This window comes from Bufo gargarizans, chromosome 11, assembly GCF_014858855.1.
Source record: "Bufo gargarizans isolate SCDJY-AF-19 chromosome 11, ASM1485885v1, whole genome shotgun sequence".
In the NCBI taxonomy this organism is placed as follows: domain Eukaryota; kingdom Metazoa; phylum Chordata; class Amphibia; order Anura; family Bufonidae; genus Bufo; species Bufo gargarizans.
This window is the reverse complement of record NC_058090.1, coordinates 71,094,151-71,121,879: the sequence shown is the minus strand read 5'-3', so window position 1 is coordinate 71,121,879 and position 27,729 is coordinate 71,094,151. Positions and strand designations below refer to the sequence as shown.

General features: G+C 43.7%; 1 protein-coding gene across 2 annotated transcripts in view; it reads right to left on the bottom strand.

The window, feature by feature from the left end:
• Window positions 1–1,973: 1,973 nt before the first annotated feature.
• TMEM87A (transmembrane protein 87A) overlaps window positions 1,974–27,729 on the bottom strand; it is a 260,059-nt gene continuing 234,303 nt past the window's right edge. For both annotated transcript variants that reach the window (XM_044271690.1, XM_044271691.1), the window contains exons 18-20: window positions 25,099–25,151; window positions 4,264–4,294; window positions 1,974–3,622 (exon numbers count right to left, since the gene is read on the bottom strand). In XM_044271690.1, coding sequence (XP_044127625.1) covers window positions 3,581–3,622; window positions 4,264–4,294; window positions 25,099–25,151 — 126 coding nt within the window. In that variant the 3' untranslated portion in view covers window positions 1,974–3,580. The remainder of the gene's footprint in view (window positions 3,623–4,263; window positions 4,295–25,098; window positions 25,152–27,729) is intronic.

Below are 27,729 nucleotides of genomic sequence, written 5' to 3'. Positions count from 1 at the left end.
GCCGATTACTTGCTAAAGTGCATTAAGAAGTAAACATTCTGCTGCCAACTCCAACTAGGCAAGATATTCAGCGACAATTGTTGGAACATTGTGGTAATTTGAAAAAGTGGCTCTTTAAAAAAAGTACACTGGCTTGCAGAAGGTGCTGGACATGTCCACAAGAACTTTCCTCGCATTTTGGCCTTTGTTTTGTGGCAATGAACGCCCTCCTGTACTTCCAGCGACAGAACAGTCTGCCATTACACTGCTTAATTCACAATGTTTAAAGAGGACTGGCCAATCGCAGCTCACAGCTCATAGCCAGTCTATGAGCTGTGTGCTGCGATTGGCCAGCACTGCAGCAAGGGACACGCCTCCTACAAAAAAATCAGTCCAATACAACAGACGGAGCTGAGACACCGGAGCCTATACCGGGGGCGAACAGAGCGGCGCCCAGGCATACTAGTAAGTGCAGGGGGACCCCTGGGCGCCGCTCAGCCCACTGATGGAGTTAGTTTTTAGTTTGTATACGAGTGAAAGGTCCTCTTTAAACTAGCTGGAATTCCACCTTGCATATGCTAGAGCGTCTGTACGAGCACTGTAAAGCATGTTTTGTTTTGACGTCAGGCAATGGCACTTCATCAGAGACACCTGTTAAATACTGAAGCCCTTTGAAGAGGCCATAAAATGTATCAGTAGGGAAAACAGCGGCATTAACTATGTAATCCCTCTGATATTTATCTTCGAACAGATGCTCACGCTGATGTAACAAGGGATTATGGCGAAAGAAGAACAGCTTACATACCTTGCTTGCCTCAGTGTTGCTGTTGGGGACCCACAAGCAGAAACTTCCATGAAGAATGAGGAGTTAGTGGTGGAGGAGAAGGTGGATGAAGATGATGACGACACCACCCACAATGACCTATCTTCTCAATGGGGGGCGGGGCCGGAAAGTCCTTGGTCCAAAATGGCAGGCTGTAAGCTTACTTGCTTATGTACCAACAGCTGTATAATTCACATGAAACAGTCTGATGATTACTGGATAGACTTGTTTTTAGACCTTCGCTACCAAAGCAAAATGGGGGAATGCTTTCCCTCTTGCCAAAAGGGAGGGCAAATAATCCCTATTAGTCTCTAGGAAGTGATGGGTGTATAGCCCCCTGTCATAGCAACAAGAGAGGTTGCAAATAGACCCTCATCTGTGTTAACAATAATGCTACAGTATTCTCCCTGTAGTAAATAAAATGCCATATTTTGATGCTCTCCATTTACTGTATATAAAAGGTAATACAGTTGGCTACAACATTTCAAAACATACCGATAGGTAAACTGGACCTAGTGTGTATCTAAGATAAGAAAATTAGATTGTGCACTCTATAATCCACAGTAAATAAATAGCGTAAGGGTCCATTCACACGTCCTGTTTTTTTTCATCCTGAAAAACGGTCCGTTTTTTGCGGATCCGTTGTTCCTGAAAATGTTTCCGTATGTCATCCGTATGTCATCCGTTTTTTGCGGATCCGCAAAAAACGGGAGCATGTATACATTTCAATAATCAAATAAAGTTGTTTGGATTTCTTTGAAAAAAAAAAAAAAAAAAAAAATTTGTTATGTGTTTCCAGGAACGGAATCCGCAAAAAACGGATGACATACGGAATGACATCCGAATGTCATCCGTTTTTTGCGGATCCATTGACTTTGTATTGTACCAGGATCCGATTTTTCAGGACAAGAATAGGACATGTTTTATATTTAAACGGACATGCGGAACGGAACAACGGAAACGGACAGCACACATTGTGCTGTCCGATTTTTTCCAGGACCCATTGAAAATGAATGGGTCCAGATCTGGTCCTGATCTGTTCCTGAAAAAACGGAACAGATCAGGAAAGAAAAAACGGACGTGTGAATGGACCCTAAACCTGAGTTTTACAGGTTAGCAGATTAAAAGTCTAGTAGACAAAATATATCCATGAAGAATATGCAGAAAGGTGCATGTTTAAGTTATTTTATATCAATAAAAAAGACAAAAGCACAAATACATGAATCAAAATGGCAAATGACAAAAATGTTCAAGATCTGTGTAAAAACCATTTGCACTGTAGGCCAGCTTACATTTGTCTTTGGCCTCCAAACAGTTCATAAACTCCAGTGCATGATGTGCCTGTATATCATACCTATCCAGTTGTAGGTTGACAGTATGTTGTTCACCAATTGTTATAATCTAATTTTAGTGCCATGTAAACTACTGTGAAAAAAATTCTACAGACCATCTTATGCGAAATTTCAGTTGCGTGGGCATATTTGCTGAAGCCTAAAATGTACTTCATGACATACAGTATATTCTGGAACATGAACACATTTGACCTCATATGTTTGAACTCTCAGACAAAAAGTGGCATTTTTGCTCATAGCAACCAGAGTAAAACTTCAAGGGTTTTCCACTTTTTTTTTTCCTAATTGATGACCCTTCCTCCTATTATCCTTCAAGTGAATGGGAGCTGGATTGCAGTACGCCCAAATTGTCCCTACAGAGTGGATGGAACCCTCTGCTTCCAGCCCCAACCAATCTTATATTTTTGACCTATCTGGAGAATAGGTCAACAATATAAAAAAAGCTGGAAAAAACCCTTAAATTATTTTTTTTTTGTTAACTGTGGCAAAAAATAAAAGGTGGTTGTTGGATTGTTGTTACTATGGGTAATAAGGTCACTTTCTATGTCAATCAAACCAGTACCCATATATCACAGTGGTCTTTTTTTTCTTCACACAGTGAACATAGCCTTCTGTTTCTAGCCCCCACCAATTTGATTTTCATGACCTATCTGAAGAATAGGCCATCAATATTAAAAAGCTGGAAAATTCCATGAAGTTATTTAACTGGGGCAAAAAAGGCGGTTTTTGGATACTGGCTGCTATGGTAATAAGGTCACTTTCTCTGACAAAACCAATAAACAAATGTCACAGCAGCCTTTTTTTTAACCTGTGTTATCTTACGCTGCTGAGCTGCATTATAGTGTCATGCAAAAGCTCTTATAGTCCCATTAAATACACAGATGTAAAGAGCAAAACAGGTCTGATTCTTTAGGCTGGAAAAGCCGTTATACTAAATATGGTAAGCATGAATTTTGTAAACAGAATATCCCATAAAAATGCAAAAGAATAAAATGTACAAATATTCCACATATTGTTCACCCCAAATCAGCTAGCCACCTAAACATAGACTGTGCTGCCAGTCTTTTTTCTCTTTTAAATGGAAATCAGAACACATGAAACTAAAGTGCAAGTTCTGCAAACACCTGTCTGTTCCAGTTTGGTACAAAGCACTCTTTTCCACACCAGAGTTTCGGAGATGCTATCAGGTGAAAACTTTTTTTTCTTGCTCCAAGCTTCCTGCTTGTATAGACAAATGTTATACAGTTGGGTAAATTCTTTGAACTTTTTAAAATAAGAAAGATTTGAAGTGTAAAGTAATAGTTCCAAGGGAAGTCTTTATAATCAATATTTTCCTTCAAGATTCCAACCAGGGCAACTATTCTGTGATGTTCAGTATACTGCTTTGTGCATCCCATCTGGTGCTTCCATATTTCATTCAATTTCTTTATTCCATCTTAGATCTTTCAAAATGTGTGATCATCCTCTCCTGTAAAAAAAAAAATAATAATAATAATAACATCCATATTCTTCAGTGAAATTACAGTATTTTATTACATCAACAAGGTAATTTTAATGGAACTGTATAAATATTGTCCCTAACACTTTTATTGTGCCTTACAGTTATAGACACTCAACAGTTAATGAGCTCATTTGAAAATTGGCCAGCGCTCTGATGAAAGTCTGGTAAGGTCCATATTTATTTCAGCATGTTAAAATGCATCCAGCATTGTGTCCGACAGTAACGTTTACGCATTTTGGATATCTCAGATATGTGAACCGTCTGTTGGACACAATGCTGAATGCATTTTAATGTAATGAAATAAATGTGGATTGTATTGTACTTTAAATCAGAGAGCAGGACAATATTCTTTTAAAACTTGAATAAAGCCTTTCCTCTAGGTGGGCCCGTGCACCTATGCAGTCTGATCCCAATAAGGCGGGCGGGACTACATTCTTTATCTCATTCCCCCATGGAAACCCAAGATTAACATGATCTTTAGTTTCTGACAACTCACTGCTAGTAAGTGCAGGGCGACTCACTACAGCAAAGCACATGACTATCATAAATTATACTTTTGCAACTAGGAGGGAAAAAACCCCAAAACAAAACAAACAACACATACTGACCTCATCTGAATCCAATAATGCAGGGAGAGCCCTGCAAGAAAGACACAAAACAGTCATTCAAATGAAATTGCACTGTATTTCTCCTGACATAATTCTGCATAAGGCCTCTTTCACACGGGTGTCGCGTGTGAGGTCGGATAGGAAGCAGGTGAGTCGAAGGAAAATGTGGGATTTTTCCGCGCGAGTGCAAAGCATTGTAATGTGTTTTGCACGCGCGTGAGGAAAAAAAGGCATGTTTGGTACCCAGACACGAACTTCTTCACAGTCAAGTGGATTAAGGAGAGTTTAATTAATCTATTTTTTAACCCCTTCCTCACTATTTTACTAAGCACTCTGTATTAAGAATGCTATTATTTCCCTTATAACCATGTTATAAGGAAAAATAATAAAGATCGGGTCCCCATCCCGATAGTAACATAGTAGTAACATAGTACATAAGGCCGCAAAAATACATTTGTTCATCCAGTTCGGCCTGTCATCCTGCAAGTTGATCCAGAGGAAGGCAAAAAAAAAAAAAACTGTGAGGTAGAAGCCAATTTTCCTCACTTTAGGGGAATAAAAAAATCCTTCCCGACTCCAATCAGGCAATCAGAATAACTCCCTGGATCAACGATCTCTCTCTAGTAGCTTTAGCCTGTAATATTATTACGCTCCAGAAATACATCCAGGCCCCTCCTGAATTCCTTTATTGTACTCAGCATCACCATCTCCTCAGGCAGAGAGTTCCAGAGTCTCACTGCTCTTACCGTAAAGAATCCTCTTCTATGTTTGTGTACAAACCTTCTTTCCTCCAGACGCAGAGGATGTCCCCTCGTCACAGTCATAGTCCTGGGAATGAATAGATGATGGGACAGATCTCTGTACTGACCCCTGATATATGTATACATAGTAATTAGATCTCCTCTTAGTCGTCTTTTTTCTAAAGTGAATAACCCTAATTTTGATAATCTTTCAGGGTACTGTAGTTGCCCCATTCCAGTTATTACTTTAGTTGCCCTCCTCTGGACCCTCTCCGGCTCTGCTTTGTTCACTGGAGCCCAGAACTGTACACAGTACTCCATGTGTGGTCTGACTAATGATTTGTAAAGTGGTAGGACTATGTTCTCATCACGGGCATCTATGCCCCTTTTGATGCAACCCATTATCTTGTTGGCCTTGGCAGCAGCTGCCTGACACTGGTTTTTGCAGCTTAGTTTGCTGTTTATTAGAATTCCTAGATCCTTTTCCATGTCAGTGTTACCGAGTGTTTTACCATTTAGTATGTACGGGTGACTTGCATTATTCCTTCCCATGTGCATAACTTTACATTTGTCAGTGTTAAACCTCATCTGCCACTTATCTGCCCAAGCCTCCAATCTATCCAGATCGCTCTGTAGTAGTATACTGTCCTCTTCAGTGTTAATTACTTTACACAGTTTAGTGTCATCTGCGAAAATTGATATTTTACTTTGCAAGCCTTCTACAAGATCATTAATAAATATATTGAAGAGAATAGGGCCCAATACTGACCCCTGAGGTACCCCACTAGTGACAGTGACCCAATCTGAGTGTGTACCGTTAATAACCACCCTCTGTTTTCTATCACTGAGCCAGTTACTTACCCACATACAGATGTTTTCTCCCAGTCCGAGCATTCTCATTTTATATACTAACCTTTTATGTGGTACAGTGTCAAATGCTTTGGAGAAGTCCAGATATACGACATCCATTGATTCGCCGCTGTCAAGTCTAGAACTTACCTCCTCATAGAAACTGATTAAATTAGTCTGACATGACCGATCCCTCACGAAGCCATGCTGATATGCCGTTATTTGCTTATTTCCGTTGAGATGCTCTAATATAGCATCTCTCATAAAACCTTCAAACAGTTTACCCACAACAGATTTTAAACTTACCGGCCTATAGTTTCCAGGCTCTGTTTTTGGACCCTTCTGTTTTTAGTCTTCTAGCAAACATGCGCGAAAATCGCAGCCGCATCCGCACTTGCTTGAGGATGCTTGTGATTTTCAAGCAGCCACATTCACTTCTATGGGGCCTGTGTTGCGTGAAAAATGCACAATACAGAGCATGATGAGATTTTCACGCAACGCACAAGTGATGTGTGAAAATCACCGCTCATGTGCACAGCCCCATAGAAATGAATGGGTCCGGATTCAGTGCAGGTGCAATGAGTTCACCTCACGCATTGCACCTGTGTGGAAAACTCGCCCGTGTGAAAGAGGCCTAAATATCTACATTGTGCATCTTAGTGCTTAAAGGGAACCTGTCACCGTGATTTTGGGTATAGAGCTGAGGACATGGGTTGCTAGATGGCCGCTAGCACATCCGCAATATCCAGTCCCCCATAGCTCTGTGTGCTTTTATTGTGTAAAAAAAACCCGATTTGATACATATGCTAATTAACCTGAGATGAGTCCTGTATGTGAGATGAGTCAGGGACAGGACTCATCTCAGGTTAATTAGCATATGTATCAAATCGGTTTTTTTTTACACAATAAAAGCACACAGAGCTATGGGGACTGGGTATTGTAGATGTGCTAGCGGCCATCTAGCAACCCATGTTCTCGGCTCTATACACAAAATCCCAGTGACAGGTTCCCTTTAAAGGGATTGTCAGGGATTTTTGTTTCTTTCTAAATCCCACTCCCAGCTAGCTAAACCTGTGAAGAGAAACATGCTAACCTGCTCCCCATTGCTTGGTTCAGTCTCTCTGGCTGTTCACTGCACTTCTGTTACCAGTCTGTCAACATCTGCATGGACAGGGTCACGTGTGCCACTGCAGACAATGACTGACATGTGATGTGCTGCTTGGGGAGCACATCTCATCTGAGGCCAGTTATTAGCTGCAGGAATGCACCTGACCCTGACTGTGCGGATGTTGATGGAGACCAAAAGTGCAGGGGAGTCAGGGAGCTAGAACTGAGAGGGGAGTGCGGGAACAATCAATTCATAAGTCCCTCTGGATGGGTGGTGAGTAGAGATGAGTGAATTGAAGCTACTTAATTTCAGGAAAAATGTGATTCTGAACTAATGCTAATTTCCTCATGCTTCGTGGTAACGAATCACAATTTTTCCTAACATGGCGGCTAGCCGGCTACAATGGCGCTACATGTGTGAGGACATGGGCAAGGAACTCTGGGAAGGCAGGATGACCCATAATGCCATGCATACAGCCGATCAGCAGCCAGCCAGCCCGGTGATGTCACAGCCCTATAAATACAGCGGCCATCTTAGAGTCTACCATCCACCATGCTACTTTGTTCAGGGACAGACATGTATGCAAGCGCTAGGGAGAGTGAAAGAAAACCTATAAAAAAATAAATAAAAGCGATTTACTAGTGCAGGGAAGCATTACTTGGAGATCCAGATAGTCATAAAACAGCTCTGTCCAGCAATTAGTTATTGGGGTGCAGGTGCCATGTTGAAAAGCCATTAGTTGCTTTTATCTGTGGAAAAAGATGAATATATACGCAGGCCACTTTTTCTGTTAACTGCGCTAAAAGCGTTTATTGCCATATTTCACTCCAATTGTCATATTTCACTCCAATTACGAGAAAAATAGAAGCAGTGTGATTCTAATAGCGATGGCTTTTATCTGCATGTCATACTGACTAATAGTATTATTTAACTACCCCAGCACAATCCCTATGCGTGTTACTGTAAGGCACAGTGTTCTACACCGATATAAAGGCTCTATGCAGCCCGAAAATAGCCTTTTTTTATGCGATTCGTCGCAAATTAATTTGGAACAAAGCAAATTTTCCACTAGTTGTATTATCATGACGAAAGCGTTTTTGCTGATCCCTGCCGGATCCAGCAAAACCATATTACTTACCGGTAGTTTCCTTTTCATGAATCCTCCATGACTGCATACCATGAGAGATGACCCGCCTCCAAGCAGGTAGGGACAGGAAGTATAAAAGACCCTCCTCCAGCATATCCTCAGTGTCTTCTGGATCTTCCAAGTCATATATATATATATATATAATTTTTTTTTTTTTTGCACACATATACCTAACACCTACTTTATATAAAAGTTTTTATTTTATTTGTAATTTTTTTTTTGGGGGGGGGGGGGGGGGGGGGGATCCCTGCCGTCATGGAGGATTCATGAAAAGGAAGTTACCGGTAAGTAATATGTTTTTTCCCTTTCATCCTCCATGACAGCATACCATGAGATATATCAGATCAATACTAACTAGGGAGGGACAACCGCTTCTAAAACTCTCCTACCGAAGGAAAGCTCCTGTTTTGACCGAGTATCTACCCTATAATACTTTATAAAAGTATGAGGGCTGGACCATGTTGCTGCCCTACAAATCTGTTCTATTGAAACACTAGCCTTTTCTGCCCAAGAAGTGGAAATCAATCTTGTGGAATGGGCTTTGAAATTTCTTTGCGGAGAGACCCCCATAGAGTTGTAAGATTCTAATATTGCCGACTTAATCTATCTGGCTAAGGAGTCTTTTGTGGCTCTATGACCTCTACATTTTCCCTGGAACTGGACAAACAAATAGTCTGATTTCCTGAAATCTTTGGTGGCCTCTAAATAAACTAAGATGGTTCTGCACACATCAAGTTTGTGAAATTTTTCTTCACCTTCTGATTTTGGATTGGGACAAAAGGAAGTAACCACAATCTCCTCCTGTCTATGAAAATTGGTAACCACCTTAGGCAGGAAGGAAGAATCCAACCTAAACACCATTCTGTCTGGAAATATCATGAGAAAAGGTTCCACTATCTTAAAGGGCTTCTGTCACCCCACTAAAGTCATATATTTTTTTGGGCTAGTTACATTCCTTATAGCGTGATATATGAGAATATAATGTTGTCACTTACTTTCATAAGTTTTATAATATGCAAATCAGGTCTCTACCAGCAAGTAGGGCGTCTACTTGCTGGTAGCCACCGCAAAAAACCGCCCCCTCGTCGTGTTGATTGACAGGGCCAGCCGCAATCTCCTCCTCCGGCCGGCCCTGTCAGTATTTCAAAAATCGCGCGCCTCTGTTCATTCGGTGCAGGCGCTCTGAGATGAGGAGGCTCGTCTCCTCAGAACTCCCTCAGTGCGCCTGCGCCGATGACGTCTTCTCTTTCGGTGATGTCATCGGCGCAGGCGCACTGAGGGAGTTCTGAGGAGACGAGCCTCCTCATCTCAGAGCGCCTGCGCCGAATGAACAGAGGCGCGCGATTTTTGAAATACTGACAGGGCCGGCCGGAGGAGGAGATCGCGGCTGGCCCTGTCAAATCAACACGACGAGGGGGCGGTTTTTTGCGGCGGCTACCAGCAAGTAGACGCCCTACTTGCTGGTAGAGACCTGATTTGCATATTATAAAACTTTGTTTTCTTAAGAAACGGCCGAATGAAAGTAAGTGACAACATTATATTCTCATATATCGCGCTATAAGGAATGTAACTAGCCAAAAAAATAAAATGACTTTAGTGGGGGTGACAGAAGCCCTTTAAGTGCCTGAATCTCACATATTCTGCGAGCTGATGTGATAGCCACTAAAAAAAAAGACCTTTAGTGTAATATATTTTAAGGACACATCTAACAACGGTTCAAAGGGGGCTATACAGTTAACCCTGAAAGGACCAGATTAAGGTCCCAAGAAGAAACATAAGGTCTAAAAAAGGGTTTCAATCTATCTGCCCCTTTTAAAAACCTGATGATCCAAGGGTGGTCAGCGATTTTTATATAAAAAACTGAACTCAATGCTGATACATGCACCCTTAAAATATTAGGACGTAACCCCTTTTTCAAAACCAGATTGTAACAATCCTAATACCGTCTGAATAGAAAAAAATCTGGCATTAATTTTTAGATTGAGAACACCAGGCACAAAATTTTGACCAGACTCTGGAATAAATCTTTGAGGTCACTACCTTTCTGCTAGCCGCCATGGTGGTATTATATCATCTGAAAGTCACTTGGCTTTTAAAGTTAAAGAGGACCTTTCACCGATCCTGAAATTGTGAACTAAGTATACAGACATGGATAGCGGTGCCCGGGGATCTCACTGCACTTACTATTATCCCTGGGCGCTGCTCCGTTCTCCCGCTATGCCCTCCGGTATCTTCGGTCACTAAGTTATGGTAGGTGGAGATTTCGGTCACTAAGTTATGGTAGGCGGAGTCTGCCCTTGTTCTGCTGTAGTGCTGGCCAATCGCATCGCAGAGCTCACAGCCTGGGAGAAAATAACCTCCCAGGCTGTGAGCTCTGCGCTGCGATTGGCCAGCGCTACAGCAGACTCCGCCTACCATAACTTAGTGACCGAAGATACCGGAGGGCATAGCGGGAGAATGGAGCGGCGCCCAGGGATAATAGTAAGTGCAGTGAGACCCCCTGGCGTCGCTCTCCATGTCTGTATACTTGCAATTTCTGTGAATCTTGATACTTTTTTTTTAATGATTTCTGATACTTTTTCGGCTGGAAGAAACATTTTTTTGAAGTATGGAATCCAAGCAGACGCCTAAAAAGATTAATCTCTGTGAAGGGGCGAGTTTTGACTTTTATGATCCACCCTAATTGGGACAGAATCTGACATGTTTTTGATATATTTGTCTTTAGATTTTCCTCTGAGTTCCCTACCACAAGTAGGTCGTCTAAATAGGGTATTATTAAGATATTTTGTCTTCTCAAATGTACCATGACCTCTATCATCCCCTTCGTGAACACTCTCGGCGCCGAGGTGATCCCGAAGGGAAGAACCTGGAATTGGAAATAATACAACTTTTTCCCCAGAAATACCGCAAACCGCAGATATCTTTAAACTTCTTTGCATATTGGTACATGGAAATATGCATGTCTTAAATCTATTGATGCTAAGAAATAAGTTTATGGTTGACCTTAGGGATTCCATCTTGAACTTTTTGTATTTTATGAATCTGTTCAATTTTTTTAGATTTAGGATCAAACGGAACTTCCCACTGGGCTTTTTCACCAAAAAAACACTGTTGAGTAGTATTCTTTTTCTAGCTGAGAATAAGGTACTGGAATAATGGCTCTTTGAGATAGAAGATTCCAGACACCTTCCTCGAGAGACTCCTGAAGGAGAGATGTCTTTTGAATGGGTGTTATCCTGACATTTTTTGCCGGGGGAGGAAGACTGAAGGTAATATCGAGACCTTCTGCTATAATGTTTAGCACCCATGCATTTTGGGTGATATTTTCCCAGTCTTTTAGGCAAAATTGTAGCCTTCCCCCCACTTGAATCTTGGCATCATTGTTTTTAAGTTTCCGAGTTTTTGGGGGTGAACATGAAACCTCTGTTCCTTCCCATATTTAGATTTTTCCCTTTTGACCACTGTCCTCCTCTGTCTGTTCTTTTGGAATGAAATGGACCCCTTTTCTCAGCTTTAGAAAACGGAAAGTCCGCTGCTTTCTGTAATATAGTCTCTAAATCCTGCCCGAACATTAAGTTGCCATGAAAGGGTAAATTACACAATTAAATTTTTTATGCAACATCCCCAGTCCATGATTTTAACCATAGGGCCCTCCTTGCTACTACCAATAGACTAGAGGTTCTGGCGGCCATTCTAACTGACTCCGCTGTCGCATCAGATAAAAAGTCTACTGCTTTTAATAAAAGAGGGAAAGAATCCTTTAGGGTATCATAATTCCTAACCTGCTTAAGAAGGACTTCTAACTGCTGTTAAGGATTGAGATACTGAAGTTACAGCTAAATTGGGCTTAAATATGGCCGCAGCAGCTTCCCAGGCCTTTTTGTGGAATCTACTTTCTTGTCCATAGGATCTTTTAATGATCCCATATCTTCAAAGGGAAGAGAATTTGATCCCTTAACCAACTTTGAAAGGGAACCATCAACCATGGGGCAAGAGGTTAACAGAGTCTCAACCTCATCATTAAAGGGAAATCTACACCTCATAGTTCTGGAAATAAATAACTTCCTATTTGGAGATTTCCATTCTCTTTTAAATCAACTCTTACATATTTGTATGTACTGGAAAAACCCGTTTTTTCTGTGCTCGAGACCCCCATACATTTCATCCTGAACAGACCTATGAACCTTTTCGTCAGAAAGATCCATAGTCGTCCTAATTGCTTTTATAAGCTTTCTGAAGAAAATAGAAAGCTTCTAAATTCTGTGTCTGAGCCTGAAGAATCAACAAAATCATCACTATCTGAATCTGAATCCTGATCTAGGTTCAAAGAAAAAGATTTGTAATTTTTACCCCGTGACTTAGTTCTATGCATAGTCGGGTCAGGGTTAGATGTGGACTGTTCACATCCCTTAGTTCATCTCTAACGGATGGGACCAAGTCTTTAGCCATGTTAGCAGTGCAAGATTTACAGAGTTTCTTGGACGCACTATCTGACAGTTTTGTCAAACAACTCACACACTTTTTAGTATTAAGAGAGGATTTTGGTTTTTTAACCCCATCTTTATCACTCTACAGGCACACAGGAGAGAGAGAATAAACACAATAAGAGAGGAAGGCATTAGTAAAGGCGTTCCACAGGGACTTCCGGGTTGTGTGACGGCCGTAAGGGGGCGGAGCTAAATTTGGCGTGGCAGATCAAGACGGAAGTCGTCTGCTGATCTGAGATCTGCAGGTAAGGAGAGATTTAAGAGGGCATGCAGAGCAGGCAATATGTCGGATATGGCAGCAGGACAGATGGAGTCTTCTGGGAGTGCAGCTGCAGTAAGTCACATCCAGTGGAGGAAGACTATGGAATTGTATTGCCTTTACTAATGTCTTCCTCTTATTGTGTTTTTTCTGTGTGAAAGTAGCTTTAATTGCAGAATGTGTTGTGTATCAGTATAGCTATTGAAATTAATTGGGTTGCAGTGTCCCTCACAAATAGCTAACCCCAGAACTGGGAAAAAAAAAAAAAAAATCTAACAAAGCTGGATTTTTTGAGATTCTGGTGTCGTGGTCCAGCAACTTCTGAGTTACACTGCAATATTATTCAGCTCTGATGGTGTGATGGATGTAATCGCCAAGATCACCACGTAGCCACCGCTTGGGGACACATGATGTACTGGTACGTCCTGTGTAGTTCCGATCACCACCGCGCAGCGGGTGCAGGGACCCTGTGCCCCCCCCCGTGTCAGCGATCGCAAGAAACCGCAGCTCAATTCAGACCTGCGGTTTCCGGGTTATTCGGGTCTCTGGGGATAACCCGGAACAGGATGGTGATTGGTGGTGTGATAATACACCACCAATCACCATCCTACAATCCTGAGAGGTGAAGGTGACATCACCTCTCAGGATCGGCTCTGATTGGCTGCAGGGGCAGGCGGTTCAAATTATTGCAGTGCGCCTCTCCTCCTCCTTTCTGTGTTCGGGAGCCGAAGAGAGAGGAGCGCTGCATCGACAGTGCCATCTGGCACTAAAAGGTGGTTAGGTTAGGCAGGGATATTCAGGGAAAGTTTAGTGGAAAAAAAAAAAACTTTAACTGTTGCATCACCCTAATCGGATGTCTGGGGTCCACAGCACAGCTGTGTGACTCTAGACCCCCCCAGTGGTGCTGCAGCTTGCCTCCCCCGGGCCGCCATGCTAGGAACCCTGTGGCCCACACTAGTACGAGAAGCTATGGGGCTCGTACTAGTTTTCCGGCCCACCAGTTAAGTCCACCGGAGCCCCCTACCGGTGGACTTGCATGGTGTACCCCAGAGCATTTTGACCCTGCGATTCCTGATTTTGTTGGCCAACCAGGAATCCAGATTCCCACAGTGGGCTTCATGGAATATGACTATTTTAGTCTTTTTTTCAGTGACCACTTTGTGAACCTAATGGTGAAGAGAAAAGAACCTGTATGCCAACAGTTCATTGCTCAACAACCGGGCTCCTTTTTGGCTAGGGCCGGTGGCTGGACTCCGGTCAGTGCAGCCGAGATTAGGACGTTTTGGGGCCTTGTGCTGCACATGGGCCTAATAAAAAAAAACAGTGTCAGGCATTACTGAAGTGTGGGGATGTCCTCTACCAGACCCCATTTTACAGTATGGCCATGACACGTACCCGGTTTAAGGCCATACGGAAATGCCTGCATTATGCAGATAATGCAGCATGTCCCCCCAAAGGTAATCCTGCCTATGACTACCTGTACAAAATCAGACCGGTCATCAAACACTTTAGGGCCAAATTTTTTGAGGCCTATGTACCTGGAAGGGAGGTCGCTCATTGCTTTCAAGGGGAGACTCATTTTTCGCCAGTATGTTCTCTCTAATCGGGCGAGGTATGTAGTGAAGCTGTACAAGCTTTGTGAGAGTACCTCAGGGTACACTTACAAGTTTCGTACACTTTGTGCGTATGAGGGTCGAGATTCCCGTTTTCAACGCCCAGAATGTCCCCCCACTCTGGGTGTTAGAGGGAAACTTGTGTGGGACCTTATGCACCCACTGCTAGATAAAGGTTACCACCTGTACGTGGTTAACTTTTATACTAGTAACCCCTTGTTCCAGTCCCTCACCACCAAATCCACATCCGCTTGTGGGACCATGCAGAAAAATCAACGCGGCCTCCCTACCCACCCCCTCCAGGTACCTATCCCCAGGGGTGAGACCCGTACCCTTACCAGTGGAGACCTGTTGCTGGTTAGATATAAGGACAAGAGGAATGTCCTTGTACTGTCCACAATTCACGGTAACGGCATCACCCCTGTCCCTGTGCGAGGTACCGTGGCAACGGTCCTCAAGTCTGATTGTATTGTCGACTACAATCGGTATAGTGCCATATAATTCCATGCGCAAAACCCGGGCATGGTACAAAAAAGTTGCAGTCTACTTGGTACAGGTTGCCTTGTACAACTCTTTTGTGCTGTCCAAGAGTGCTGGCAACACAGGGAAATTCCTCCAGTTCTAAGAGGCAGTCCTCAAGGCCCTGATCTTTTCTGACCTGGAAAGAGCAGGCCGGAGTACCTCGGGAACTGGAGGCGCCTTGATCGTCTCTGGCCAACACTTTCCAGGTGTAGTCCCTCATACTGGAAAGACGAGACAGACCCAAAAAAGGTGCAGAGACACCACTACTCAGTGTGACATGTGCCCTGGGCCTCTGCATTATTGGTTGCTTCAGGGAGTACCACACTTCCATGCAGTACTACATTTATAATCCCCTTCCCCAATTTTAATTCCATTTAGCCACTGACAATTGGGGAAAAAAAAATATATGGTTCTCAGACTTGAGACACAAACCAAAAATTTTTTTTTCCAAAAATATTATTTTGTAAAACTAAAATAAATAAAAAAAAGTTGACATATTAGAAATCGCCTCATCCGTAAGAATCTGCTCTATAAAAATACCCCCTGACCTAACCCCTCAAAAAAATTGAATAAAATCTGTGCCAAAACAGCTATTTTTGGCAAATTTTCCATTTTGAACCGTTTTTTTTCCAGTAGCAAAGCAAGGGTTAACAGCCAAACAAAACTTTATATTTATAGTAGTGGTGGTGGCTGCTCTCCTATATAGCCTATGGTATGGTGCTACGAACCCAGGGAGAGGACGCCCTATCTCTCAGGATTAGATTGGAAATAAAGAATTGTGTTTGGGCGAGCACTCTACCATAAAGCACACATTTATAGAAAGTAAATTGCAATGTAAAACAAGTTAAAAAACACAAATAAAATACATCAATATAACCACAATGGGGTAGATAGATATTGATAAATATCCATAAATGGCTATTCAATCCTCTGGCGTGAGTGGTGTTCTAGAGTTCTTTAGAGGGCCTTCTGATATGGCCTTAGTTTCTAGCAGAGGTCCACTATGACCACAATAATAGGTGATGGGTGTTATAAATGTCTATATAGCGCTGAAGACGATTCTTGCAATGGACTAATACTTTTTTTTTTATTATGTCGAACTTCAATCCGGAAGTATTTTTATCAGAAGAAAAGCATAACAGTATTCTCGGCTGATTCGCCGCTTACCTCCTCTTTGTAGGAATAATCCACGTGTGTCCGTGGTATTTGTCGGGGAGCGGGTGAAGATACCGGGTGATGTATGAGACACCGGCGTCTCACGTTGCTCTCCTCGATGGCCGTGTTCAGTAGTCCATGCGGGATTGCACTTACGTGGCTTCCTGTTTAGTTCGGTAGTGACGTCTTTCCTATATTTGATGATTTGGAAATTCGATTTTTCGAATATTAAAGTCCTGTCTGCATGGCCATGTGACTAAAGAGATTTCTACAGGTGTATGGCGTTTACCCAGACGTGTTTCGGGAATTGTAACTGGGAAGGGATAGTTATAATTCCCGAAACGCGTCTGGGTAAACGCCATACACCCGTCGAAATCTCTTTAGTCGCATGGCCATGCAGACAGGACTTTAATATTCGAAAAATCGAATTTCCAAATCTTCGAATCGAATATAGGAAAGACGTCACTACCGGACTAAACAGGAAGCCACGTAAGTGCAATCCCGCGAGGACTTCTGAACGCGGCCATCGAGGGGAGCAACGTGAGACGCCGGTGTCTCATACATCACCCGGTATCTCTCACCCGCTCCCCGACAAATACCGCGGACACACGTGGATTATTTCTACAAAGAGGAGGTAAGCGGCGGATCAGCCGAGAATACCGTTATCCTTTTCTTCTGATAAAAATACTTCGGGATTGAAGTTCGACATAATAAAAAAAAGTATTAGTCCATTGCAAGAATCCTCTTCAGCGCTATATAGGCATTTATAACACCCATCACCTATTATTGTGGTCATAGTGGACCTCTGCTGGAAACTAAGGCCATATCAGAAGGCCCTATAAAGAACTCTAGAACACCACTCACGCCAGAGGATTGAATAGCCCTTTATGGATATTGATCAATATCCATCTACCCCATTGTGGTTATATTGATGTATTTTATTTGTGTTTTTTAACTTGTTTTACATTGCAAAACTTAATATTTATTACCCTGATTCTCCAGTTTACAGAAACACCACATATGTGGTTATAAACTGCTGTATGACCAAACGGCAGGGCGCAGAAGGAAAGGAACGCCGTATGGTTTCTGGAAGGCAGATTTTGATGGCCTTTTTTTGGGCACCATGTCCCATTAGAAGGACCCCTGATGCACCCCTAGAGTAGAAACTCCATAAAAGTGACCCCCATCTAAGAAACTATAAACCTCAAGGTATTCAAAACTAATTTTACAAACGTAACTATTAACCCTTTAGGTGTTCCTCAACAGTTTATGGCAAATGGAGATGAAATTTCAGAATTTCAATTTTTAGTAAACTTGCCTCACTAAAATGTAATATAGAACAACCAAAAATCATATGTACCCTAAAAACAGTCCCAAAAAAACTGCCACCTTATCCTGTAGTTTCCAAAATGGGGTCACTTTTATGGAGTTTCTACTCTAGGGGTGCATCAGGGGGGCTTAAAATGTAAATAAACCAGTCCAGTAAAATCTGCCTTCCAAAACCTTTCCCTCTACACCCTACCGTGTGCCAGTACAGTAGTTTACGGCCACATATGGGGTGTTTCTGAAACACAATTGGGGCAATAAATATTGAGTTTTGTTTGGCTGTTAACTAGGGTTGAGCGAACCCGAACTGTATAGTTCGGGTTCGTACCGAATTTTGGGGTGTCCGTGACACGGACCCGAACCCGGACATTTTCGTAAAAGTCCGGGTTCGGGTTCGGTGTTCGTCGCTTTCTTGGCGCTTTTTGAAAGGCTGCAAAGCAGCCAATCAACAAGCGTCATACTACTTGCCCCAAGAGGCCGTCACAGCCATGCCTACTATTGGCATGGCTGTGATTGGCCAGAGCACCATGTGACCCAGCCTCTATTTAAGCTGGAGTCACATAGCGCCGCCCGTCACTCTGCTCTGATTAGCGTAGGGAGAGGTTGCAGCTGCGACAGTAGGGTGAGATTAGGCTGATTAACTCCTCCAAAAGACTCCATCCAGTGATCGATCTGCAGCTGTGGATCATTGAGCTGCTGATACTCAATTGCTCACTGTTTTTAGGCTGCCCAGACCGTTTGTCAGTCACTTTTTTCTGGGGTGATCGGCGGCCATTTTGTGTCTTGTGGTGCGCCAAGCACAAGCTGCAACCAAGTGCATTTAACCCTCAATGGTGTGGTTGTTTTTTGGCTAAAGCCTACATGAGGGTGAAGCTGTCACACCAAGTGCATTTAACCAGCAATAGTCTGTTTATTTTTTGGCCATATACAACATCAGGGGCAAGCTGCGCCTGTCACCAAGTGCATTTAACCCTCAGTAGTGTGGTTGGTCAAGCTGTCACACCAAGTGCATTTAACCATCAATAGTGTGGTTATTTTTTGGCCATATCCCAGTCTAATTCTGTCAGTAAACGTATACCTGTCACCCAGCGCCTAAATACTAGGCCTCAAGTTTATATCCAGCTAAATCTGTCGTTACTGCTGTACTGTTGTGGCTGGGCAAGTTATTTAGTGTCCGTCAAAGCACAGTTTTTGTTCTGGGTTGAAATACAATTCCCAATTTAGCAATTTCCTAATTTAGTGGTTTCTGCTGTATCAGGCCTACTTTAAATACATCCCTAAAAGGGTATATAATATTCAAGGTGCACATAGGGTCATTCTGAATAACTTCACACACACGCTACTGTGCATTTCCAAGTCTAATTCTGTCAGTAAACCCATACCTGTCACCCAGCACCTAAATACTAGGCCTCAAATTTATATTCAGCTGAATTTGAATACAATACATTGGGCCAAATAATATTTTTGTTGTTGTGGTGAACGATAACAATGAGGAAAACATCTAGTAAGGGACGCGGACGTGGACATGGTCGTGGTGGTGTTAGTGGACCCTCTAGTGCTGGGAGAGGACGTGGCCGTTCTGCCACATCCACACGTCCTAGTGTACCAACTACCTCAGGTCCCAGTAGCCGCCAGAATTTACAGCGATATATGGTGGGGCCCAATGCCGTTCTAAGGATGGTAAGGCCTGAGCAGGTACAGGCATTAGTCAATTGGGTGGCCGACAGTGGATCCAGCACGTTCACATTATCTCCCACCCAGTCTTCTGCAGAAAGCGCACAGATGGCGCCTGAAAACCAACCCCATCAGTCTGTCACATCACCCCCATGCATACCAGGGAAACTGTCTCAGCCTCAAGTTATGCAGCAGTCTCTTATGCTGTTTGAAGACTCCGCTGGCAGGGTTTCCCAAGGGCATCCACCAAGCCCTTCCCCAGCGGTGAAAGACATAGAATGCACTGACGCACAACCACTTATGTTTCCTGATGATGAGGACGTGGGAATACCACCTCAGCATGTCTCTGATGATGACGAAACACAGGTGCCAACTGCTGCGTCTTTCTGCAGTGTGCAGACTGAACAGGAGGTCAGGGATCAAGACTGGGTGGAAGACGATGCAGGGGACGATGAGGTCCTAGACTCCACATGGAATGAAGGTCGTGCCACTGACTTTCACAGTTCGGAGGAAGAGGCAGTGGTGAGACCGAGCCAACAGCGTAGCAAAAAAGGGAGCAGTGGGCAACTGCCTGCTACTGACCGCCGCCATCTTGGACCGAGCACCCCAAAGGGAGCTTCAAGGAGTTCCCTGGCATGGCACTTCTTCAAACAATATGCTGATGACAAGACCCGAGTGGTTTGCACGCTGTGCCATCAGAGCCTGAAGCAAGGCATTAACGTTCTGAACCTTAGCACAACCTGCATGACCAGGCACCTGCATGCAAAGCATGAACTGCAGTGGAGTAAACACCTTAAAAACAAGGAAGTCGCTCAGGCTCCCCCTGCTACCTCTTCTGCTGCTGCCGCCTCGGCCTCTTCTGCTGCTGCCGCCTCGGCCTCTTCCTCTGGAGGAACGTTGGCACCTGCTGCCCAGCAAACAGGGGATGTACCACCAACACCACCACCACCTCCGTCACCAAGCGTCTCAACCATGTCACACGCCAGCGTTCAGCTCTCCATCTCACAAACATTTTGAGAGAAAGCGTAAATTCCCACCTAGCCACCCTCGATCCCTGGCCCTGAATGCCAGCATTTCTAAACTACTGGCCTATGAAATGCTGTCATTTAGGCTGGTGGACACAGACAGCTTCAAACAGCTCATGTCGCTTGCTGTCCCACAGTATGTTGTTCCCAGCCGCCACTACTTCTCCAAGAGAGCCGTGCCTTCCCTGCACAACCAAGTATCCGATAAAATCAAGTGTGCACTGCGCAACGCCATCTGTAGCAAGGTCCACCTAACCACAGATACGTGGACCAGTAAGCACGGCCAGGGACGCTATATCTCCCTAACTGCACACTGGGTAAATGTAGTGGCAGCTGGGCCCCAGGCGGAGAGCTGTTTGGCGCACGTCCTTCCGCCGCCAAGGATCGCAGGGCAACATTCTTTGCCTCCTGTTGCCACCTCCTCCTTCTCGGCTTCCTCCTCCTCTTCTTCCACCTGCTCATCCAGTCAGCCACACACCTTCACCACCAACTTCAGCACAGCCCGGGGTAAACGTCAGCAGGCCATTCTGAAACTCATATGTTTGGGGGACAGGCCCCACACCGCACAGGATTTGTGGCGGGGTATAGAACAACAGACCGACGAGTGGTTGCTGCCGGTGAGCCTCAAGCCCGGCCTGGTGGTGTGCGATAATGGGCGAAATCTCGTTGCAGCTCTGGGACTAGCCGGTTTGACGCACATCCCTTGCCTGGCGCATGTGCTGAATTTGGTGGTGCAGAAGTTCATTCACAACTACCCCGACATGTCAGAGCTGCTGCATAAAGTGCGGGCCGTCTGTTTGCGCTTCCGGCGTTCACATCCTGCCGCTGCTCGCCTGTCTGCGCTACAGCGTAACTTCGGCCTTCCCGCTCACCGACTCATGTGCGACGTGCCCACCAGGTGGAACTCCACCTTGCACATGCTGGACAGACTGTGCGAGCAGCAGCAGGCCATAGTGGAGTTTCAGCTGCAGCACGCACGGGTCAGTCGCACTGCGGAACAGCACCACTTCACCACCAATGACTGGGCCTCCATGTGAGACCTGTGTGCCCTGTTGCGCTGTTTCGAGTACTCCACCAACATGGCCAGTGGCGATGACGCCGTTATCAGCGTTACAATACCACTTCTATGTCTCCTTGAGAAAACACTTAGGGCGATGATGGAAGAGGAGGTGGCCCAGGAGGAGGAGGAGGAGGAGGAGGAGGAGGAGGAGGAAGAGGGGTCATTTTTAGCACTTTCAGGCCAGTCTCTTCGAAGTGACTCAGAGGGAGGTTTTTTGCAACAGCAGAGGCCAGGTACAAATGTGGCCAGCCAGGGCCCACTACTGGAGGATGAGGAGGAGGATGAGGATGAAGCATGGTCAAAGCGGGGTGGCACCCAACGCAGCTCGGGCCCATCACTGGTGCGTGGCTGGGGGGAAAGGCAGGACGATGACGATACGCCTCCCACAGAGGACAGCTTGTCCTTACCCCTGGGCAGCCTGGCACACATGAGCCACACATGGCACACATAGTCAGTGCCTGCGCAACGACAGCAGAGTTGCCCACATTTTAATGTGTGCGGACTACTGGGTTGCCACCCTGCTGGATCCACGCTACAAAGACAATGTGCCCACCTTACTTCCTGCACTGGAGCGTGATAGGAAGATGCGCGAGTACAAGTGCACGTTGGTAGACGAGCTACTTAGAGCATTCTCAAATGTTACAGGGGAACAAGTGGAAGCCCAAGGCCAAGGCAGAGGAGGAGCAAGAGGTCGCCAAGGCAGCTGTGTCACGGCCAGCTCCTCTGAGGGCAGGGTTAGCATGGCAGAGATGTGGAAAAGTTTTGTCAACACGCCACAGCTAACTGCACCACCACCTGATACGCAACGTGTTAGCAGGAGGCAATATTTCACTAACATGGTGGAACAGTACGTGTGCACACCCCTCCACGTACTGACTGATGGTTCGGCCCCATTCAACTTCTGGGTCTCTAAATTGTCCACGTGGCCAGAGCTAGCCTTTTATGCCTTGGAGGTGCTGGCCTGCCCGGCAGCCAGCGTTTTGTCTGAACGTGTATTCAGCACGGCAGGGGGCGTCATTACAGACAAACGCAGCCGCCTGTCTACAGCCAATGTGGACAAGCTGACGTTCATAAAAATGAACCAGGCATGGATCCCACAGGATTATACTTGCATAATTTACCAATAAAATAATTAAACAAAACAAAATAATTTACCAACTGATTATATGTGCATATACTATCGCTCTATAGCTTCACTACTGAAATATTGAATCATCGCTGCTGTGCTCTATAGCGGTGTTAACCAGAGACTTGCCGGACTGATACATTGTATAACAGAGTGTATTTTTCGGATCAGATACTGGAATACTAAGTCAACCTCCAGGAATTTTTCTGTTACATTCAGAAAGACTGAATTTGAGGACAAATCTCCACAGTCATTTTTGCACGGTTGCTGATTACCGCAACCATTCGAACACTTATCATATACTGCACCTACCCATAATAATATTTTATGTTTTTTCACCCAACTTTGATTCTTATACTTTCTATGCACTGGTCACCTATTTTCACGTTTTATTCGACAGTGTGGAGTTATTAATCGATTGCAGTCAAATATACTTGGCAACATAGTCTGTACTTAATCAGAACCTACGGCTGCCATTAGGCCACTTATTAATACCAGTGTTTCTGCAGCATATTTTATCAAGTATATTTATTAATTTTATTAATTTTATCTATTGTGTTTTAATAGGATTTTGATCTGTTTTGGTTGACATTTGTATTGTTATAAATAAATAAATTACTGTCATATTGCCTACTCTGGGATCCAGATATTAGAGTGCCCATCCTTTCAACTATTATGGATCCCACAGGCCCTGTCCGTCCCTTGTCCAGATTAGACATTAACTACCTCCCCTTAACCATATATTATTGTACTCCAGGGCACTTCCTCATTCAATCCTATTTTTATTTTCATTTTACCTCTCCTCTGTCTGGGTGCCGGGGCCTAAATATATGCCAATGGACTGTTCCAATGTTGGGTGACGTGAAGCCTGATTCTCTGCTATGACATGCAGACTAATTCTCTGCTGACATGAAGCCAGATTCTCTGTTACGGGACCTCTCTCCTCTGCCTGGGTGCTGGGCCTAAATATATGCCAATGGACTGTTGCACTGGTAGCTGACGTGAAGCCCGATTCTCTGCTATGACATGCAGACTAATTCTCTGCTGACATGAAGCCAGATTCTCTGTTACGGGACCTCTCTCCTCTACCTGGGTGCTGGGCCTAAATATCTGACAATGGACTGTTGCAGTGGTGGCTGACGTGAAGCCTGATTCTCTGCTAGGACATGCAGACTGATTCTCTGCCGACATGAAGCCAGATTGTCTGTTACGGGACCTCTCTCCTCTGCCTGGGTGCTGGGCCTAAATTTATGAAAATGGACTGTTACAGTGGTGGGTGACGTGAAGCCTGATTCTCTGCTATGACATGAAGACTGATTCTCTGCTGACATGAAGCCAGATTGTCTGTTACGGGACCTCTCTCCTCTGCCTGGGTGCTGGGCCTAAATATATGCCAATGGACTGTTGCAGTGGTGGGTGACGTGAAGCCTCATTCTCTGCTATGACATGCAGACTAATTCTCTGCCGACATGAAGCCAGATTGTCTGTTACGGGACCCCTCTCCTCTGCCTGGGTGCTGGGCCTAAATTTATGAAAATGGACTGTTGCAGTGGTGGCTGACGTGAAGCCTGATTCTCTGCTATGACATGCAGACTGATTCTCTGCTGACATGAAGCCAGATTCTCTGTTACGGGACCTCTCTCCTCTGCCTGGGTGCTGGGCCTAAATATCTGACAATGGACTGTTGCATTGGTGGCTGACGTGAAGCCTGATTCTCTGCTATGATATGAAGACTGATTCTCTGCTGACATGAAGCCAGATTGTCTGTTATGGGACCTCTCTCCTCTGCCTGGGTGCTGGGCCTAAATATCTGACAATGGACTGTTGCATTGGTGGTTGACATGAAGCCTGATTCTCTGCTATGGGACCTCTCTCCAATTGATTTTGGTTAATTTTTATTTATTTAATTTTTATTTTTATTCATTTCCCTATCCACATTTGTTTGTAGGGGGGTTTACCTACATGTTGCTGCCTTTTGCAGCCCTCTAGCCCTTTCCTGGGCTGTTTTACAGCCTTTTTAGTGCCGAAAAGTTCGGGTCCCCATTGACTTCAATGGGGTTCGGGTTTGGGATGAAGTTCGGATCGGGTTCGGATCCCGAACCCGAACATTTTCGGGAAGTTCGGCTGAACGTCTCGAACCCGAACATCCAGGTGTCCGCTCAACTCTACTGTTAACCAATTTATGTTGGGTTCTGCCCGATCTCTCTCATGAATACCACATTCTGATAAATTAATACCGAATTCATTATAATGAATGGGATTCTTTGGGCATTGGTGGTGTCCTGCATATGCCAGATATACAAATCCTGGAAGTAGCATTACTGAGACAGGTGTTACAATGCGGATTCAAAGCAAAAACAAACAAAACAAAAAAACTTTACATACTCAAAGTACCAGGTCTGTCGATCTGTCAACAGTATCTTGTTGGTGCTTTGGAGACAAATTGAGTTTTGTAGTCCAGTACTATTGTTACTACTATTTAGTTACAGACAACGTATGGGCAGATCAATAAATAAGGCAAATAAGTACAAGCCTGTGGCTAGATACTGGTATTTTTTATATTTTTTTTTTGGTTGCAATGGAGGCTCTCACCAAAACCTCCAGTGCAGATGTAATCCTAGCCTTATTACATTATGTGGTCTTCAGTTTTCCTTTCAATAACATGAATGGATGGCATTTTTCTAGGAGTGAAACACTAGATACATTTATATATTTTGCACCTACTATGAACTAGACATACTCACACATCAGTAACAGATGAAGGAATGTTCTCTTCTACCCACTTCAAATCTTCCTCCTATTAAAAAAAATTACAGAATTTTTTAGGGTACAGCCACACTAGACACATTTTCTGCAGAAGATGTGTTTACAGTAGCAAAAAGATTATTATTTTTTAAATCTCATCCACATGTTGCAGAAAATGTACACAAACAAAACCTGCACGACATGAAGAGCATGCCAATGTGTGCTGCGGATCTACAAATTTGTATGTAGCTCATTGAATACGTACAGTGGATATAAAAAGGTCTGGTTTCTGTGCTGTAGAACAATTAGACAAAGATAAATCATTTCAGAACTTTTTCCACCTTTAATGTGACCTATAAACTGTACCACTCAATTGAAAAACAAACTGAAATATTTTAGGTGAAGGGAAAAAATAAAAATAAAATAATGTGGTTGCGTAAGTGTGCACACCCTCATAACTGGGGATGTAGCTGCGTTCAGAACTAAGCAATCACATTCAAAATAATGTTAAATAGGAGTCAGCATACACCTGCCATCATTTAAAGTGCCTCTGATAAACCCCAAATAAAAGTTCAGCTGCTCTAGTTGGCCTTTCCTGAAATTTTCTTAGCCACAGCTAAAGCCATGATCCACAGAGAGCTTTCAAAGCATCAGAGGGATCTCGTTGTTAAAAGGTATCAGTCAGGAGAAGGGTACAAAAAGATTTCCAAGGCATTAGATATACCATGGAACACAGTGAAGTCATTATCAAGTGGAGAAAATATGGCGTAAAAGTAACCTAACCAAAAACTGGACGTCCCTCCAAAATTGATGAAAAGACGAGAAGAAAACTGGTCTGGGAGGCTACCAAGAGGCCTACAGCAACATTAAAGCAAGTACTGGCTGTGTGGTACATGTGACAACAATCTCCCATATTCTTCATATGTCTGGGCTATGGCGTAGAGTGGCAAGACGAAAGCCTTTTCTTACGAAGAAAAACATCCAAGCCAGGCTACATTTTGCAAAAACACATCTGAAGTCTCCCAAAAGCATGCCGGAAAAGGTGTTCTGGTTTGATGAAACCAAGGTTGAACTTGTTGGCCATAATACCAACAGATATGTTTGGCACAAAAACACTGCACATCACCAAAAGAACACCATACCCACAAGTAAAGCATGGTGGTGGCAGCATCATGCTTTGGGGCTATTTTTCTTCAGCTGGAACAAGGGCCTTAGTTAAGCTAGAGGGAATTATGAACAGTTCCAAATACCAGTCAATATTGGCACAAAACCTTCAGGCTTCTGCTAAAAAGCTGAACATGAAGAGGAACTTCAGCATGACAACGACCCAAACCATACATCCAAATCAACAAAGGAATGGCTTCACCATAAGAAGATTAAAGTTTTGGAATGGCCCAGCAAGAGCCCAGACCTGAATCTGATTGAAAATCTGTGGGGTGATCTGAAGAGGGCTGTGCACAGGAGATGCCCTCACAATCTGACAGATTTGGAGTATTTTTGCAAAGAAGAGTGGGCAAATCTTGCTAAGTCAAAATGTGCCATGCTAAAAGACGTATACCCAAAAAGACTGAGTGCTGTAATAAAATCAAAAGGTGCTTCAACAAAGTATTAGTTTAAGTATTAGCACACGTATTCAACCATATTTTATTTTTATATTTTTTCTTCCCTCCACCTAAAAGATTTCAGTTTGTTTTTCAATTAAGTGGTACAGTTTATAGGTCACATTAAAAGGTGGAAAAAGTTCTGAAATTATTTCTCTTTTTTACATTTTAACATGGGGGTTGTAGACTTTTTAAATCAATGTATGTGCCCTTATAATGCTAGCTAGATATACAACTATAAAACACTTTCATGGTATTAAACTGGCTCCAATGTTATGACTGCAGGAAGACTCAAGTATTTAGCTTTCATATCAGTCATATTCATAGCAAACGGGGAAGAGACCTTGGGTGTCACAATTGAAAGATACTTAACTTGATCAAAAGTGAACACCCTTCCTAATTACTGAATTCAGTTGTTTTTTTTGCAATGCGTGCCTTTATTAATATGCAACATTTATAGCCAAAAGCAGCCATGTGTGGCCATACACTTAAACATCAATAGTATGGGTCATACTTAAGAGCTCAATAGCTTTAGATGTGGTGCTGTCTTTGGATACCAACTTTGCTATAAGCTAGTTTGTGAAATTTCTGATCTGCTAGATCTGCCAAAGTCATATGCAAGTGCTATTATTGTAAAGTTTAAAGGGAATCTTTGACCAGGTATGTCTTGGACCATAATCTGCAGTAGTACATGAATAGTACTGCGGAAAGGGTCCAGATCACTATTTTATTTTTATTTTCTTACTGCCGCAATCCCCCCATAGTCAGCATTTAAAGAGGACCTTTCATTACAATAAAAAATCTAAACTAAGTATACAGACACGGAGAGCGGTGCCCAGGGATCTCCCTGCACTTACTATTATCCCTGGGCGCTGCTCCGTTCTCCCGGTATAGGCTCCAGTATCTTCAGAAAAATAAAAAAACGGGAGAAAAAAAACCTCTCAGGCTATGAGCCGAGCTCTGCGATTGGCCAGCGCTACAGCCTGTGAGAAGGAGACGCCCAGGAGAACAAGAGCAGGCTCCTCCCGG